Source organism: Notolepis coatsorum (assembly GCF_963971535.1).
Source record: "Notolepis coatsorum genome assembly, chromosome: 6".
Classification (NCBI taxonomy): domain Eukaryota; kingdom Metazoa; phylum Chordata; class Actinopteri; order Aulopiformes; family Paralepididae; genus Notolepis; species Notolepis coatsorum.
In genome coordinates this window covers 182,263,834-182,276,343 of record NC_140170.1, presented here as the reverse complement: position 1 = coordinate 182,276,343, position 12,510 = coordinate 182,263,834, and the positions used below count along the sequence as shown (strand labels likewise).

The 12,510-nt window shown below is 44.8% G+C and overlaps 2 protein-coding genes across 2 annotated transcripts in view; both read left to right on the top strand.

Moving 5' to 3' along the window:
- LOC311231231 (histone H3.2) overlaps nt 1-12,510 on the top strand; it is a gene marked incomplete at its 3' end in the record, with an annotated part of 410,556 nt that overhangs the window by 7,354 nt on the left and 390,692 nt on the right. Inside the window, exon 2 of the mRNA XM_084317774.1 lies at nt 980-1,038. The remainder of the gene's footprint in view (nt 1-979; nt 1,039-12,510) is intronic.
- chd6 (chromodomain helicase DNA binding protein 6) overlaps nt 1-12,510 on the top strand; it is a 143,971-nt gene that overhangs the window by 108,407 nt on the left and 23,054 nt on the right. The window contains exons 29-34 of the mRNA XM_084315935.1: nt 850-979; nt 2,912-2,987; nt 4,334-4,388; nt 6,845-7,232; nt 9,468-9,676; nt 10,368-10,465. Coding sequence (XP_084172061.1) covers nt 850-979; nt 2,912-2,987; nt 4,334-4,388; nt 6,845-7,232; nt 9,468-9,676; nt 10,368-10,465 — 956 coding nt within the window. The remainder of the gene's footprint in view (nt 1-849; nt 980-2,911; nt 2,988-4,333; nt 4,389-6,844; nt 7,233-9,467; nt 9,677-10,367; nt 10,466-12,510) is intronic.

Genomic DNA, 12,510 nt, shown 5'->3' with positions numbered 1-12,510 from the left:
TAAGACCTGAAACTTTTAATACATACCTACTTAACCTTTAGATACATGGAGAGTTGCGCTGTTTTAATAAATACTTAACCCTTAGATACATGTACAGTTGAGGTTATTTAGAAGCAGAGTTCAATTTGGATTTAGTAGCATCAGGCGCCCCTGACACTGCAGCAAAAACCGTGAATGAAATCTACTGTAATAATAATATTTTTTTTATAATGTAAATGTTCCGCCATTTTTCATCAGATTGCAACGCCGTTTTTTGCTAGACGTTCACAGAAAGGTCGAGAAACTAACTGCGTTCTGTTTTATGGCAATAACGTTCAGGTTTGTGGGATATGATCCGAAAAAAATAAGATAAATAAAAAAGTCACACTAGAAGTCAGATGATTGACGGGCTGGCGTGAGCAGGGAAGTGTATTTTTTTATTCGAAAGCCCATCGAAAGCCCTGGGTCTGTTCTCTCAAAAGACTACACTCAAGTTAGGTTGCACCAAATCCTTGCGTCTATAAGCGCCTTTTTCCCCCGACTCTATGCCCTGAGATGTCTATAAACTCATATTTCACTAATAACACTTAAAATCGTTGGTAAACAAACGTAGTGCTGAAAATATACACTTTGACTGCTGTTTAGACTGGGTTAGGGTCTTTACTCTTGGCTACATTTGAAGAAAGAAAAAAAACACAACATTAATTCATACATTCTGCAGAGATGGATTTATGGCGTGATGTCAATCTCGTCCCGGACCGCTCGGGTTTAAGAGGTTAAGCTGTAATAATGGTATATAATGGTGTACGCGTGTGTGTTTATATATATATGCATGTATATATATTTATTTGTGTGTGTGTGTGTCCTCAGGTTACGAGAGGTACAACGCCATGCGCGCCGACCCAGAGCTGTGTTTCCTGGAGAGGGTCGGGATGCCTGATGTCACCGCTCTGTCTGCCGAGCAGGGGGGGGGCGAGGGGGGGCTGGACATCACAGACAGGTACCACACACACACACACACACACTCACACTCACACTCACACTCACAGCAGGGCGGAGGTGAGCGAGAGCCTGACATCACAGACGGGTACCACACACACACACACACACACTCACACTCACACACACACTCACAGCAGGGGGGAGGAGAGGGGGGGCCTGACATCACAGACGGGTAACACACACACACACGCACTCAGAGCAGGGGGGGGGGGGGGGGGCCTGACATCACAGACAGGTACTACACACACACGCGCACACAGACCAGTGGGACCTGCTCTTGGTTAACCAGCTGAATCCGTAACAGCTGACAGGGGACACATTAGTATATTACTATTTCGTCTAGTCTAGTATGGATTTGGCAGTCAGTCTGAACGTACATCTAGGCGCTGGGGGATATAATGACACCGGTGCTCCTGGCTGTTTATCCAGGGTTTGAGGTCTTCAGATTAACAAGCCTAAGCAAGCCGATCACAATAAGCTTATCCCTCTGTGAGTTAGATTGAATGAAATCAGCTGTGCTTTTAGGAGCCAGGAGCACTTCCTGCTGCCTACCGTACTGCTGCCCAGTTTGTAAATGTTTAATTTACTCTCAGGTGTGAGGCAGCCAGGCAGGGAAGGACAGACTAATTCGGCTCATTTAAAACGTGGTGTGTGTTGCTACATAAATAATTACAATTACATTTTAGACGAGTTTCTTTGAAAAAGAAAACGCAACATAAATGTTCCACAGATTCAAGGAAGTCGTATACAGTTATTGAAAAGATAAAGTTTTTAAGGATAATTGTGTTTTTCTTTTTTCTTTTTTATACTCACACGTTAGTATTTCCGTCTTCTCTTCTCGCTCTTCCTCCTGCTGATATTGACCTGGATCATTGTATTCTGTCATCCACTCGTTAAAAAGAACCGGTGCAATGATGTCAATTCAGGCCGACAAAGCTTATTGTGGAATGTTAATGTCAGGGGTGGCATTGTCTTTCAGCTATAGATGCATCATTTGATTTGTTATAACTGTTTTAGTGCACCCTCTCTGGGCACAGGGGGGCGTGGCTTAGTGCACCCTCTCTGAGCACAGACTCTGTATGTTGAGGGGCGTGGCTTAGTGCACCCTCTCTGAGCACAGACTCTGTATGTTGAGGGGCGTGGCTTAGTGCACCCTCTCTGGGCACAGACTCTGTATGTTGAGGGGGCGTGGCTTAGTGCACCCTCTCTGAGCACAGACTCTGTATGTTGAGGGGGCGTGGCTTAGTGCACCCTCTCTGACCACAGACTGTATGTTGAGGGGGCGTGGCTTTCTGTTCATTGAAAGAAGATGTCAAGTTAGTATCATAACTAGGGCTGTTCGATATTGGCTTTTTTACCGATATCCGATATACCGATATTGTCCAACTCTTAATTTCCGATACCGATATCAACCGATACTGATATATGCGGGGTTTCCCCCCCCCCAAAAAACAACATTATGCATACTTTTCACAATAAATAAAATAAGAATTTGTTCTTACTTGCTTGCCTGGGTAAAAAACGATACAGATAATTTCCGATATTACATTTTAATGCCAATATCGGACATCCCTAATCATAACACATGCAGCTTTCAAATGTGATGTATTCTTGGGACCAGTATGATCGGTTGCTATGGGAGATTAACTTTGGCTAACTGTGCCAGCTGGTGATAAACACACTCACTCTTGCTGTGGATGTTTTTAAACCATGAAATTAACTAAATTGAAGCAAACTACCTAGCTACGAAGTAGAAATGATCTGAAATGGTTTGATTATGATGACAACCAGGATGATAATCAATGTAACATTTAGCTTAACTTTACATTAAAATGCCTTCTGTTAAACAATGCCACAAGATCGAAAAACACAATTATCATTGTACTGGTACTTTATCTGTTATCTTCTCTCCTCTCTCTCTCTCTGCCAGAGTGTGTAAGAACGAGGAGGTGAAGGAGGAGTCTGAAAGCAAAGCCGACGGAGGAGAAGAGCGAGACGACAGCAAGGTAGGAACAGCCTCCCATCTTTCTGTCTCCCTCTATCACTCTCTGTCTCTCTCTCTATCTCTCTCTGTCTCTATCTCTCTGTCTCTCTCTCTATCTCTCTCTGTCTCTATCTCTATGTCTCCCTCTATCTCTCTCTGTCTCCCTCTATCACTCTCTGTCTCTATCTCTCTGTCTCTCTCTCTATCTCTCTCTGTCTCTATCTCTCTGTCTCCCTCTATCTCTCTCTCTCTCTCTCTCTCTCTCTCTCTCTGTCTCTCTCTATCTCTCTGTCTCCCTCTATCACTCTGTATCTCTCTCTGTCTCTATCTCTCCGTCTCCCTCTATCTCTCCCTCTAGCTCTGTCTCTATCTCTATCTGTCTCCCTCTGTCTCTCCCTCTAGCTCTGTCTCTATCTCTATCTGTCTCCCTCTATCTCTCTGTCTCGTTATCTCTATCTGTCTCCCTCTATCTCTCTGTCTGTCTCTCCCTCTATCTCTCTGTCTCTATCTCTATCTGTCTCCCTCTATCTCTCTCTGTCTCCCTCTATCTCTCTCTGTCTCTATCTCTCTGTCTCCCTCTATCTCTGTCTCGTTATCTCTCTCTGTCTCCCTCTATCTCTCTCTGTCTCTATCTCTCTGTCTCCCTCTATCTCTGTCTCGTTATCTCTATCTGTCTCTATCTCTCTCTGTCTCGTTATCTGTCTCTGTCTCCCTCTGTCTCTATCTCTCTGTCTCCCTCTATCTATATCTGTCTCTATCTCTCTCTGTCTCCCTCTCTCTCTCTCTCTGTCTCTATCTCTCTGTCTCTCTCTGTCTCGTTATCTCCATCTGTCTCTCTCTCCTCTCTCTATCTCTCTCTCCTATCTCTCTCTGTCTCCTTCTATCACTCTCTGTTTGTCTATCTCTCTCTGTCTCCCTCTATCTCTCTCTCTCTATCACTCTGTTTGTCTATCTTTCTCTGTCTCCCTCTATCTCTCTCTCTCTCTATCACTCTCTGTCTGTCTCTATCTGTCTCCCTCTATCTCTCTATCTGTCTCCCTCTATCTCTCTGTCGCGTTATCTGTCTGTCTCCCTCTAGCTCTCTCTGGCTCGCTCTCTATCAACCTCTATTTATTTCTCTCTCCCTCTCTCAATCTCTATCTATTTATTTCTCTCTCTCAACCTCTATCTCTTTATTTATGTATCTCAATCTCTCTCTCTCTCTCTCTCTCTCTCTCTCTCTCTCTCTCTCTCTCTCTCTCTTTCGAACAGTGTATTATTGTGTTCAGTTTAGTTTATATTTAATCTGTATTTAGTTGTTCTGGTCCCCTGAGATCTGCTTCTAACGTGGCTTTGATGTGTGTGTGGTGTGGTGTGTGTGGTGTGTAGGAGGAGACATGCTCCAGTACTGACGTATCAGAGAAGCCAGAGAGTGGAGCCCCAGGTGAGAAAACAGCATGTTCCTGTGTGTTGCATTGTTTCTACAGAATGAGGGGTTGTCCCAACACTGAGAACATGTTAAATACCGTAAATCCTCTAATAGTGACCTACATTCAATTAAAAACCGACTCTATTAATGACCGGGTGCGCTGTTGAAATAAGCAATTATAAGCCGACCTCCTAATACAAGCCGGGTTACTAATATACGCATGAGCGAACCTCCCCTTACTTCCGTATATGGAACACGGGCCGCGCGCCGCACGTAACGCAACAACAACAGAGCAAGCATGGCTATTGGTACTAAACGGAGACGAAAGTTTGACGGTAAGTTTAAAGAGGACGTTTTGAGTTATGCGGTGGAGCATTCGGGAGAGAAAAGCCGCAAAGCACTTTAACATTGATTCCAGACAAATCCGATATTGGAAAAAACAAAGGAATGAGCTGAAAGCAGCTGCCGGTAAAAGAGCATAACTGGAGGAGGGAGAAAAAAAGTGAGCGAGGAGATGGAGACACTACTTTCCGAGTGGATTTATGCACAAACACAACCGTGTGTCGCGCAAAATGATACAAAGAAAAGCAATGGAAATCTACCCAACAGTGAGCGATGATTGATTTCACTTTGAAAACGTTGAAATGACCAGTGACCACCTGTAATTGCACTGTTTGCTATTTCATACAGTACTTGGTTTCAATAAATGAACCCAGTACATTTTACTGGGTTCAAACTGACACAAAATGTTGATTTATTCATTATGATCTGTTTGAAAATTAGAAATATAGGCCTCTCTCTTATCCATGCCTCCTTTCAATACAAGCCTGGTACCCGCTACAGTTGAAACAAATACAAGCCCGGGTCACTATTAGAGGAATTACGGTATGTACATTGTTTCTACAGAATGAGGGGTTGTCTCAACACTGAGAACATGTGAAATATGTACATTGTTTCTACAGAATGAGGGGTTGTCTCAACACTGAGAACATGTTAAATATCTACATTGTTTCTACAGAATGAGGGGTTGTCCCAACACTGAGAACATGTTAAATATCTACATTGTTTCTACAGAATGAGGGGTTGTCTCAACACTGAGAACATGTTAAATATGTGCCTTTGCGCAGTTCAGCTCCCTCCCTACATGAGCCGTTTCAGAATTGCAGCCACAAGCGCCGTAGTTAGTAAGACCTCATGTGTGTAAAGAGATCTTGGTATAATGTGTGTACGAGATCCTCTATTTTCTACCTAAAGTTGAATGTAAAAAAATAAAAGCTTTTCTCTGCTCTGAGACTTGTAACTAGATTCGAATAAGCATATCTTCTCCAAATATATTCAGATTTCAATGTATGACACATAATAATCTGGACGATGACAATGGAGACATGTGGTCCCAAGCGCTGGTGGCGGCCACATGTGTTTCATGCACCACTGGTGGGGCTCGCTTGTTACAGGCAACAGCCCATTGAGAACAGGACTCAAACAAAAAGCTGTGATAATACAATTATTTGAATCTGAATTAGTAATTTAGTAATATCTTACATGTAATTAGAAGATAATCTCTGTTGTCAGTGATTAGTAACATGTTCGATGTAATTAAAAGATAATCTCAGTGTTCTCAGTGATTAGTAACATTTTAGATGTAATTGGAAGATAATCTCTTGTGTTCTCAGTGATTAGTAACATTGTAGATGTAATTAGAAGATAATCTCTTGTGTTCTCAGTGATTAGTAACATTTTAGATGTAATTGGAAGATAATCTCTTGTGTTCTCAGTGATTAGTAACATTTTAGATGTAATTAGCAGATAATCTCTTGTGTTCTCAGTGATTAGTAACATTTTAGATGTAATTAGAAGATAATCTGTGTTCTCAGTGATTAGTAACATTTTAGATGTAATTAGCAGATAATCTCTTGTGTTCTCAGTGATTAGTAACATTTTAGATGTAATTAGAAGATAATCTGTGTTCTCAGTGATTAGTAACATTTTAGATGTAATTAGCAGATAATCTCTGTTCTCAGTGACTAGTAACATTTTAGATGTAATTAGAAGATAATCTCTGTGTTCTCAGTGATTAGTAACATTTTAGATGTAATTAGCAGATAATCTGTGTTCTCAGTGACTAGTAACATTTTAGATGTAATTAGAAGATAATCTCTGTGTTCTCAGTGATTAGTAACATTTTAGATGTAATTAGCAGATAATCTCTGTGTTCTCAGTGACTAGTAACATTTTAGATGTAATTAGAAGATAATCTCTGTGTTCTCAGTGATTAGTAACATTTTAGATGTAATTAGCAGATAATCTCGTGTTCTCAGTGATTAGTAACATTTTAGATGTAATTAGAAGATAATCTGTGTTCTCAGTGATTAGTAACATTTTAGATGTAATTAGCAGATAATCTCTGTGTTCTCCGTGATTAGTAACATTTTCGATGTAATTAGAAGATAATCTGTGTGTTTTCCTCTCAGACTCCCAGATGTCTGAACTCTGTGTCCAGGATGGAACCTTAGTAACAACGACGACCGCGACGACAACGGGATCAGGAAGTGGAGTCGCTGAGCTCCGCCTCCTCCCGGGCCGGCCCCCCTGGCCCACTGGCCCCGCCCTCACGGCCCGCCTACGCCGCCTCGTCACGGCCTACCAGCGCTTCACGCTGAGGCGCGACCCCTTGCCGCGGCACGACTACCTGCTGCATGACGGCCTGGTCGGCATGGCGATGGGAGGAGGAGGAGGCGGGGCCGGCGGTCACGGTCACCATGGCGGCGGGCCGTTGGCTTGGCAATTGGGGGAGGAGCTGAGGCGCTGTTCTGTGGTCGCCACGGAGACGGATCCTATCTTTTTGGAGTGGCAGAGGAGGTGGGTGGTTTCAGAGAGCTGGAAATAGGAATGCGTGTGTGTTGTTTACAATGAAGAGGTTGCTGACGATAAAGTGTGTTGTGTCTGTGTGCTGGACCAGCGACCACTGGCTCTAGGCTGTAGATCATAGGCTCCATGTTCAGTTAAGATAGTGGTGTCATATGAAATGAAATGCCTTCAGAGATCCATAGATACCAACCACATTAATATTACGTTGACTGTGATTTAATTTGACAATAACTAATGCTGGGGGCTCTGGTTCAGCTGATTAGCCAGCTACCTCAAAATACCAGGGTGGATGTCCGTCCTCTTTAAAGGGATAGTTCTGATGTTTGGAACCCTAGAGTCCTTTATCAGCATCCTCATACCAATTAGTTCAAGTTCTCACGTTTGTTTTTATTGGTCACGTATAAAGTACACGTACATTACAGTGAAATGCTTGGTTCTGTATGAGCCCCCTGAGAATGTGCTACATACTGTAAAAAAGTTAAAAGAATAAAGTACAAACACTATACAAAATAATATACTATACAATACAAACTAAAGTACAACCTAATTAATTACAAAATTAAGTACAAAATGCAAACAATGAGGTACAAAAATGCAAACTTTTAACCCTCTGGTGTGGTGGTGAAAGGTTAAAGGGGAGATGAAGCATAGCGATATAAACATAGTCGTAGCATCAAATTAGTATTTAGATAAACCACAGAAAAAATCACGTTATAAAAATAAGGCGTTTCTAAGAAAAAACGATTTGTTATGTCCATTTATGTAGCATTTATGAACATGTGCGCCGCCATTTTGTTGCTGACGTCACGGTGTTGGTTTGGTGTATACACTGCTGGGTAGCTGCCTATAGTAAACATGGATTGTCGGGTCAGTCAGTAAATAAAATGTTGCCTACAGTACCAAACAACGGGACCGTGTGGTTCTTTTTGTATTGCTCCTGGCTGTTCAAACTAATTTTACCATGTGCAAGAGAGAGGAAAGTTGGTTAATTTCCACAAACTACCAGTGAAAAAAACAGTGTTGTTGGCACGTTGGCTGGCTGCACGTTGGCTGGCTGCACGTTGGCTGGCTGCACTCAAGCGGCGCGATCAGCCTGTTGGACAGGGAATGAAGATCTGCAGCAAACGCCTCGGATTATGTTGTTTAGCCTGCTGGCTACCTAGCTCCAGTTCAACCAGCGTCGCGGGGCATTTAGCCTGCTGGCTACCTAGCTACGGTTCAGCTAACTAGCTACATGCAGCATTTAGCGAGCTGGGTTAGCCGGCTAGTTGGCTTTGAATCCCGGCTAGGTAGCCAGGTAGCTAAATGCCCCGCGACGCTGGTTGAAGTGGAGCTAGGTAGCCAGCAGGCTAAATGCTCCGCGACGCTGAACTGCCTGCGCCGGTCTGTCTGTCAAAGACCGAGGGAACCGCATCGGGCTTCAGCTGATTAGTGGTCTTCTGGACAACAACAACAACAACAACAACAACAACAACAACATAATCCGAGGCAATGAAGTGTTCGCTGCAGATCTTCATTCCCTGTCCAACAGGCTGATCGCGCCACTTGAGTGCAGCCAGCCTGAACCAACGTGCCAACAACACTGTTTTTTTCACTGGTAGTTTGTGGAAATTAACCAACTTTCCTCTCTCTTGCACATGGTAAAATTAGTTTGAACAGCCAGGAGCAATACAAAAAGAACCATGCGGTCCCGTTGTTTGGTAGGCAACATTTTATTTACTGACTGACCCGACAATCCATGTTTACTATAGGCAGCTACCCAGCAGTGTATACCAGGAGCCACACCAAACCAACACCGTGACGTCACCATCTAAAATGGCGCCGCCCATGGCGAAAACACGGAAATTATATTTGATTTTTCAGACAAATAAGCAGGATTTCACATTTTATTATAGGACCCTGTCTTACACAAGGTACACAACAAACAAACTAGTATCAATCACATTGTTCAATGCTTCATCTCCCCTTTAACCTTCTGTAGTGTGGTAGTGAAAGGTTAACCTTCTGTAGCGTGGTTGTGAAAGGGTTAATGTGGAATGTTATATGCCCTGCCTCTCTGTTGTCTTTAAGGTGGAATGTTATATGCCCTGCCTCTCTGTTGTCTTTAAGGTGGAATGTTATTTGCCCTGCCTCTCTGTTGTCTTTAAGGTGGAATGTTATTTGCCCTGCCTCTCTGTTGTCTTTAAGGTGGAGTGTTATATGCCCTGCCTCTCTGTTGTCTTTAAGGTGGACCAGACGGGAGCAGGCAGACTTCTACCGGACGGTGTCGTCCTACGGGGTGGTTTATGACCCGGAGAGGAAGACCTTCGACTGGTCTCACTTCAGGTCTCTGGCCCGACTGGAGAGGAAGACCGACCACAGTCTGGAGAGATACTTCTGCTCCTTCGTCAACATGTGCAGGACGGCCTGCAGACTGGCCCCCAGGAAGGACGAGGGTATGGAGGGATGGTGGGAGGGAGGGAGGGATGAGGGTATGGAGGGAGGGAGGGAGGGAGGGATGAGGGTATGGAGGGAGGGATGAGGGAGGGAGGGAGGTATGGAGGGAAAGATGAAGGTATGGTGGAAGGGATGGATGAGGGTATGGTGGAAGGGAGGGATGAGGGTATGGAAGGAGGGATGAGTGTATGGTGGGAGGGAGGGATGAAGGTATGGAAGGAGGGATGAGGGTATGGTTGGAGGGAGGGATGAGGCTATGGTGGGAGGGAGGGATGAGGGTATGGTGGGAGGGAGGGATGAAGGTATGGAGGGAGGGAGGGATGAGGTTATGGTGGGAGGGAGGGATGAGGGTATGGTGGGAGGGAGGGATGAAGGTATGGTGGGAGGGAGGGATGAGGGTATGGTGGGAGGGAGGGATGAGGTTATGGTGGGAGGGAGCGATGAGGGTATGGTGGGAGGGAGGGATGAAGGTATGGTGGAAGGGAGGGATGAGGGTGGATTAGATGGATGGAAAGATAAAGGGATGGATGGATGGATGGATAAAGGGATGGATTCGATGGATTGAAAGCTAAAGATATGGATGGATAGATAAAGGTATGGATTAGATGGATGGATGGATGGACGGACATAGCATTCTGATCTCTCTCTCCCCGCCCCTCTATCTCTCCCCCTCCCTCCCTCCCCCTCCAGGTGTGGTGGACCCAGCTCTGTTCATGGAGCCTCTAACAGAGGAGCGAGCAGCGAGGACTCTGTACCGTATAGAGCTGCTCCGGAAGATCAGAGAGCAGGTAGGAGTGGACCATGACTGTCGATGACACCAGCCAGTTAATCTGAACGACATCGACCAGTTAATCTGAACGACATCGACCAGTTAATCTGAACGACATCGACCAGTTAATCTGAACGACATCGACCAGTTAATCTGAATGACAATCTAAATCAACCAAGTTGAACCATGTATAAAGTACATTACAGTGAAATGCTTGGTTCTGTATGAGCCCCTTCATACAGTAAAAAAAAAAAAGTAAGTAAAAGAGGAATAAAGCGGCTAGGTGGCGCTCGGCACTAACGCAGGAGATGCTGGGTTCGAGCCCAGCTCTCGTTGTTGCTTCCGGCTTGGCTGGTCGTTCATACTAATACAATTGGCAGTATTAGGGGGTGGGAAGCTGGTGGGTGGGACAGAGACTCCTACAGGTCGGTTGGTGCGCCTGCGCAGCAGAATCAGGAAGTATCGGGGGGGATGGGTACCGAATTCGGTACTTTTAAAGGTACTTACCGAAACACGTCGGTACTACAGAGTATCGATTCACGTGAGATACCGTAAAATGTATTTTTTTTTTAACCTTTTTTCTTTTCATGTCAACGTTCACACGCACAATATACGCTTAACTAGGATTTGACTTGATTCAACAACAATGCAGTCGGGGCAATGGCAAGCCGAAAACGGTCGAAAGTGTAGTTATTTGAAGTTTGGTAGATTACATTTTTAGAGACTAAAGTACCGAAAAAAGGTACCGTTGGGTATCGATTCACAGGTACCGGTACCGTATCGGTTCAAATGTGAACGGTACCTATCCCTAGCGTGAGCCTCCCACGCGCTACTCCTCGCCACTGAGCGATCGCGCTGTACAGGTGAAAAGATGCGACGGCTGCCTCCTCGTGTACCGGAGGGGACACGTGATGCAAGGCTTGGTCCACATTGCAGCCGACCAGTGGGAGGCATGGTCTAGCAACATTCGAGACAGGGGAGGGAAGAATTGGATAATATGAAATTGGGATGGGAGAAAAAAATTTAAAAATATAAAATGGGGGAGAAAAAGTTGATAAAAAACAAAGTAAAAGAGGAATAAAGTCCCAACACACTACAAATATACAACATACAAACTAAAGTACAACCTAAAGTAGGCTACTAAACTAAGTACAAAATGCAAACAATGAGGTACAAAATGCAAACTTTTAAAATGAGGTGCGGATGTCGTGCAAATCCTTTTGTGATGAGTAGATAAAACACAGGTGTAGTCGTCGCTCGTTAATAATAATAATAATTAATTTAATTTATATAGCGCTTCTCAATAACCCGAAGTCGCTGACAGTAGTCGGGAGCAGGAGTACAAACAAAGAAACGAAAGCAAAGAAACAAAAACAAAAGCAACAAAGAAACAAAAACAAAAGGAACATGAGACCATGGGGGGAACAGGGGAGACAGCATGATAGCACAAAAAAGACTGGAGACAGACATCAATCAGGTTGGAGGGGAGGGGGGGGTTTAAGGGTGGGGGGGGGTTGAAGGCAAGGTAGAACAGGTGGGTTTTGAGGCGAGCTTTGAAGGTGGAGAGTGTAGGGGAGTCTCTGATGGACTTGGGGAGGGAGTTCCAGAGTCGGGGTGCAGTACGAGAGAAGGCCCGATCTCAGAAGTTTTTAAGCTTGGATGTCGGGACAGTGAGGGAGGCAGTGGAGGAGGACCGGAGGGAACGGGTTGGGCGGTAGGGGAGAAGGAGATCAGTCAGGTAGGGGGGGGGGGGGGGCAGGCTGTGGGGGGCTTTGAAGGTGAGGAATAGTGTTTTAAAGTTAATGCGTTGTTTGATCGGGAGCCAGTGGAGGGAGTGGAGGACAGGAGTGATGTGTTCGCGGGACCGGGTGTTAGTGAGGAGGCGGGCGGCTGAATTTTGGACCATTTGCAGTTTATGGAGGGAGCGGGAGGTGATACCAGTGAGGAGGGAGTTGCAGTAGTCCAGGCGGGAGGAGATGAAGGCGTGAATGAGGGATTCAGCAGCGGGGGGGGAGAGGCAGTGACGGATTTTTGCGATGTTGCGGAGGTGAAAGTAGGATATTG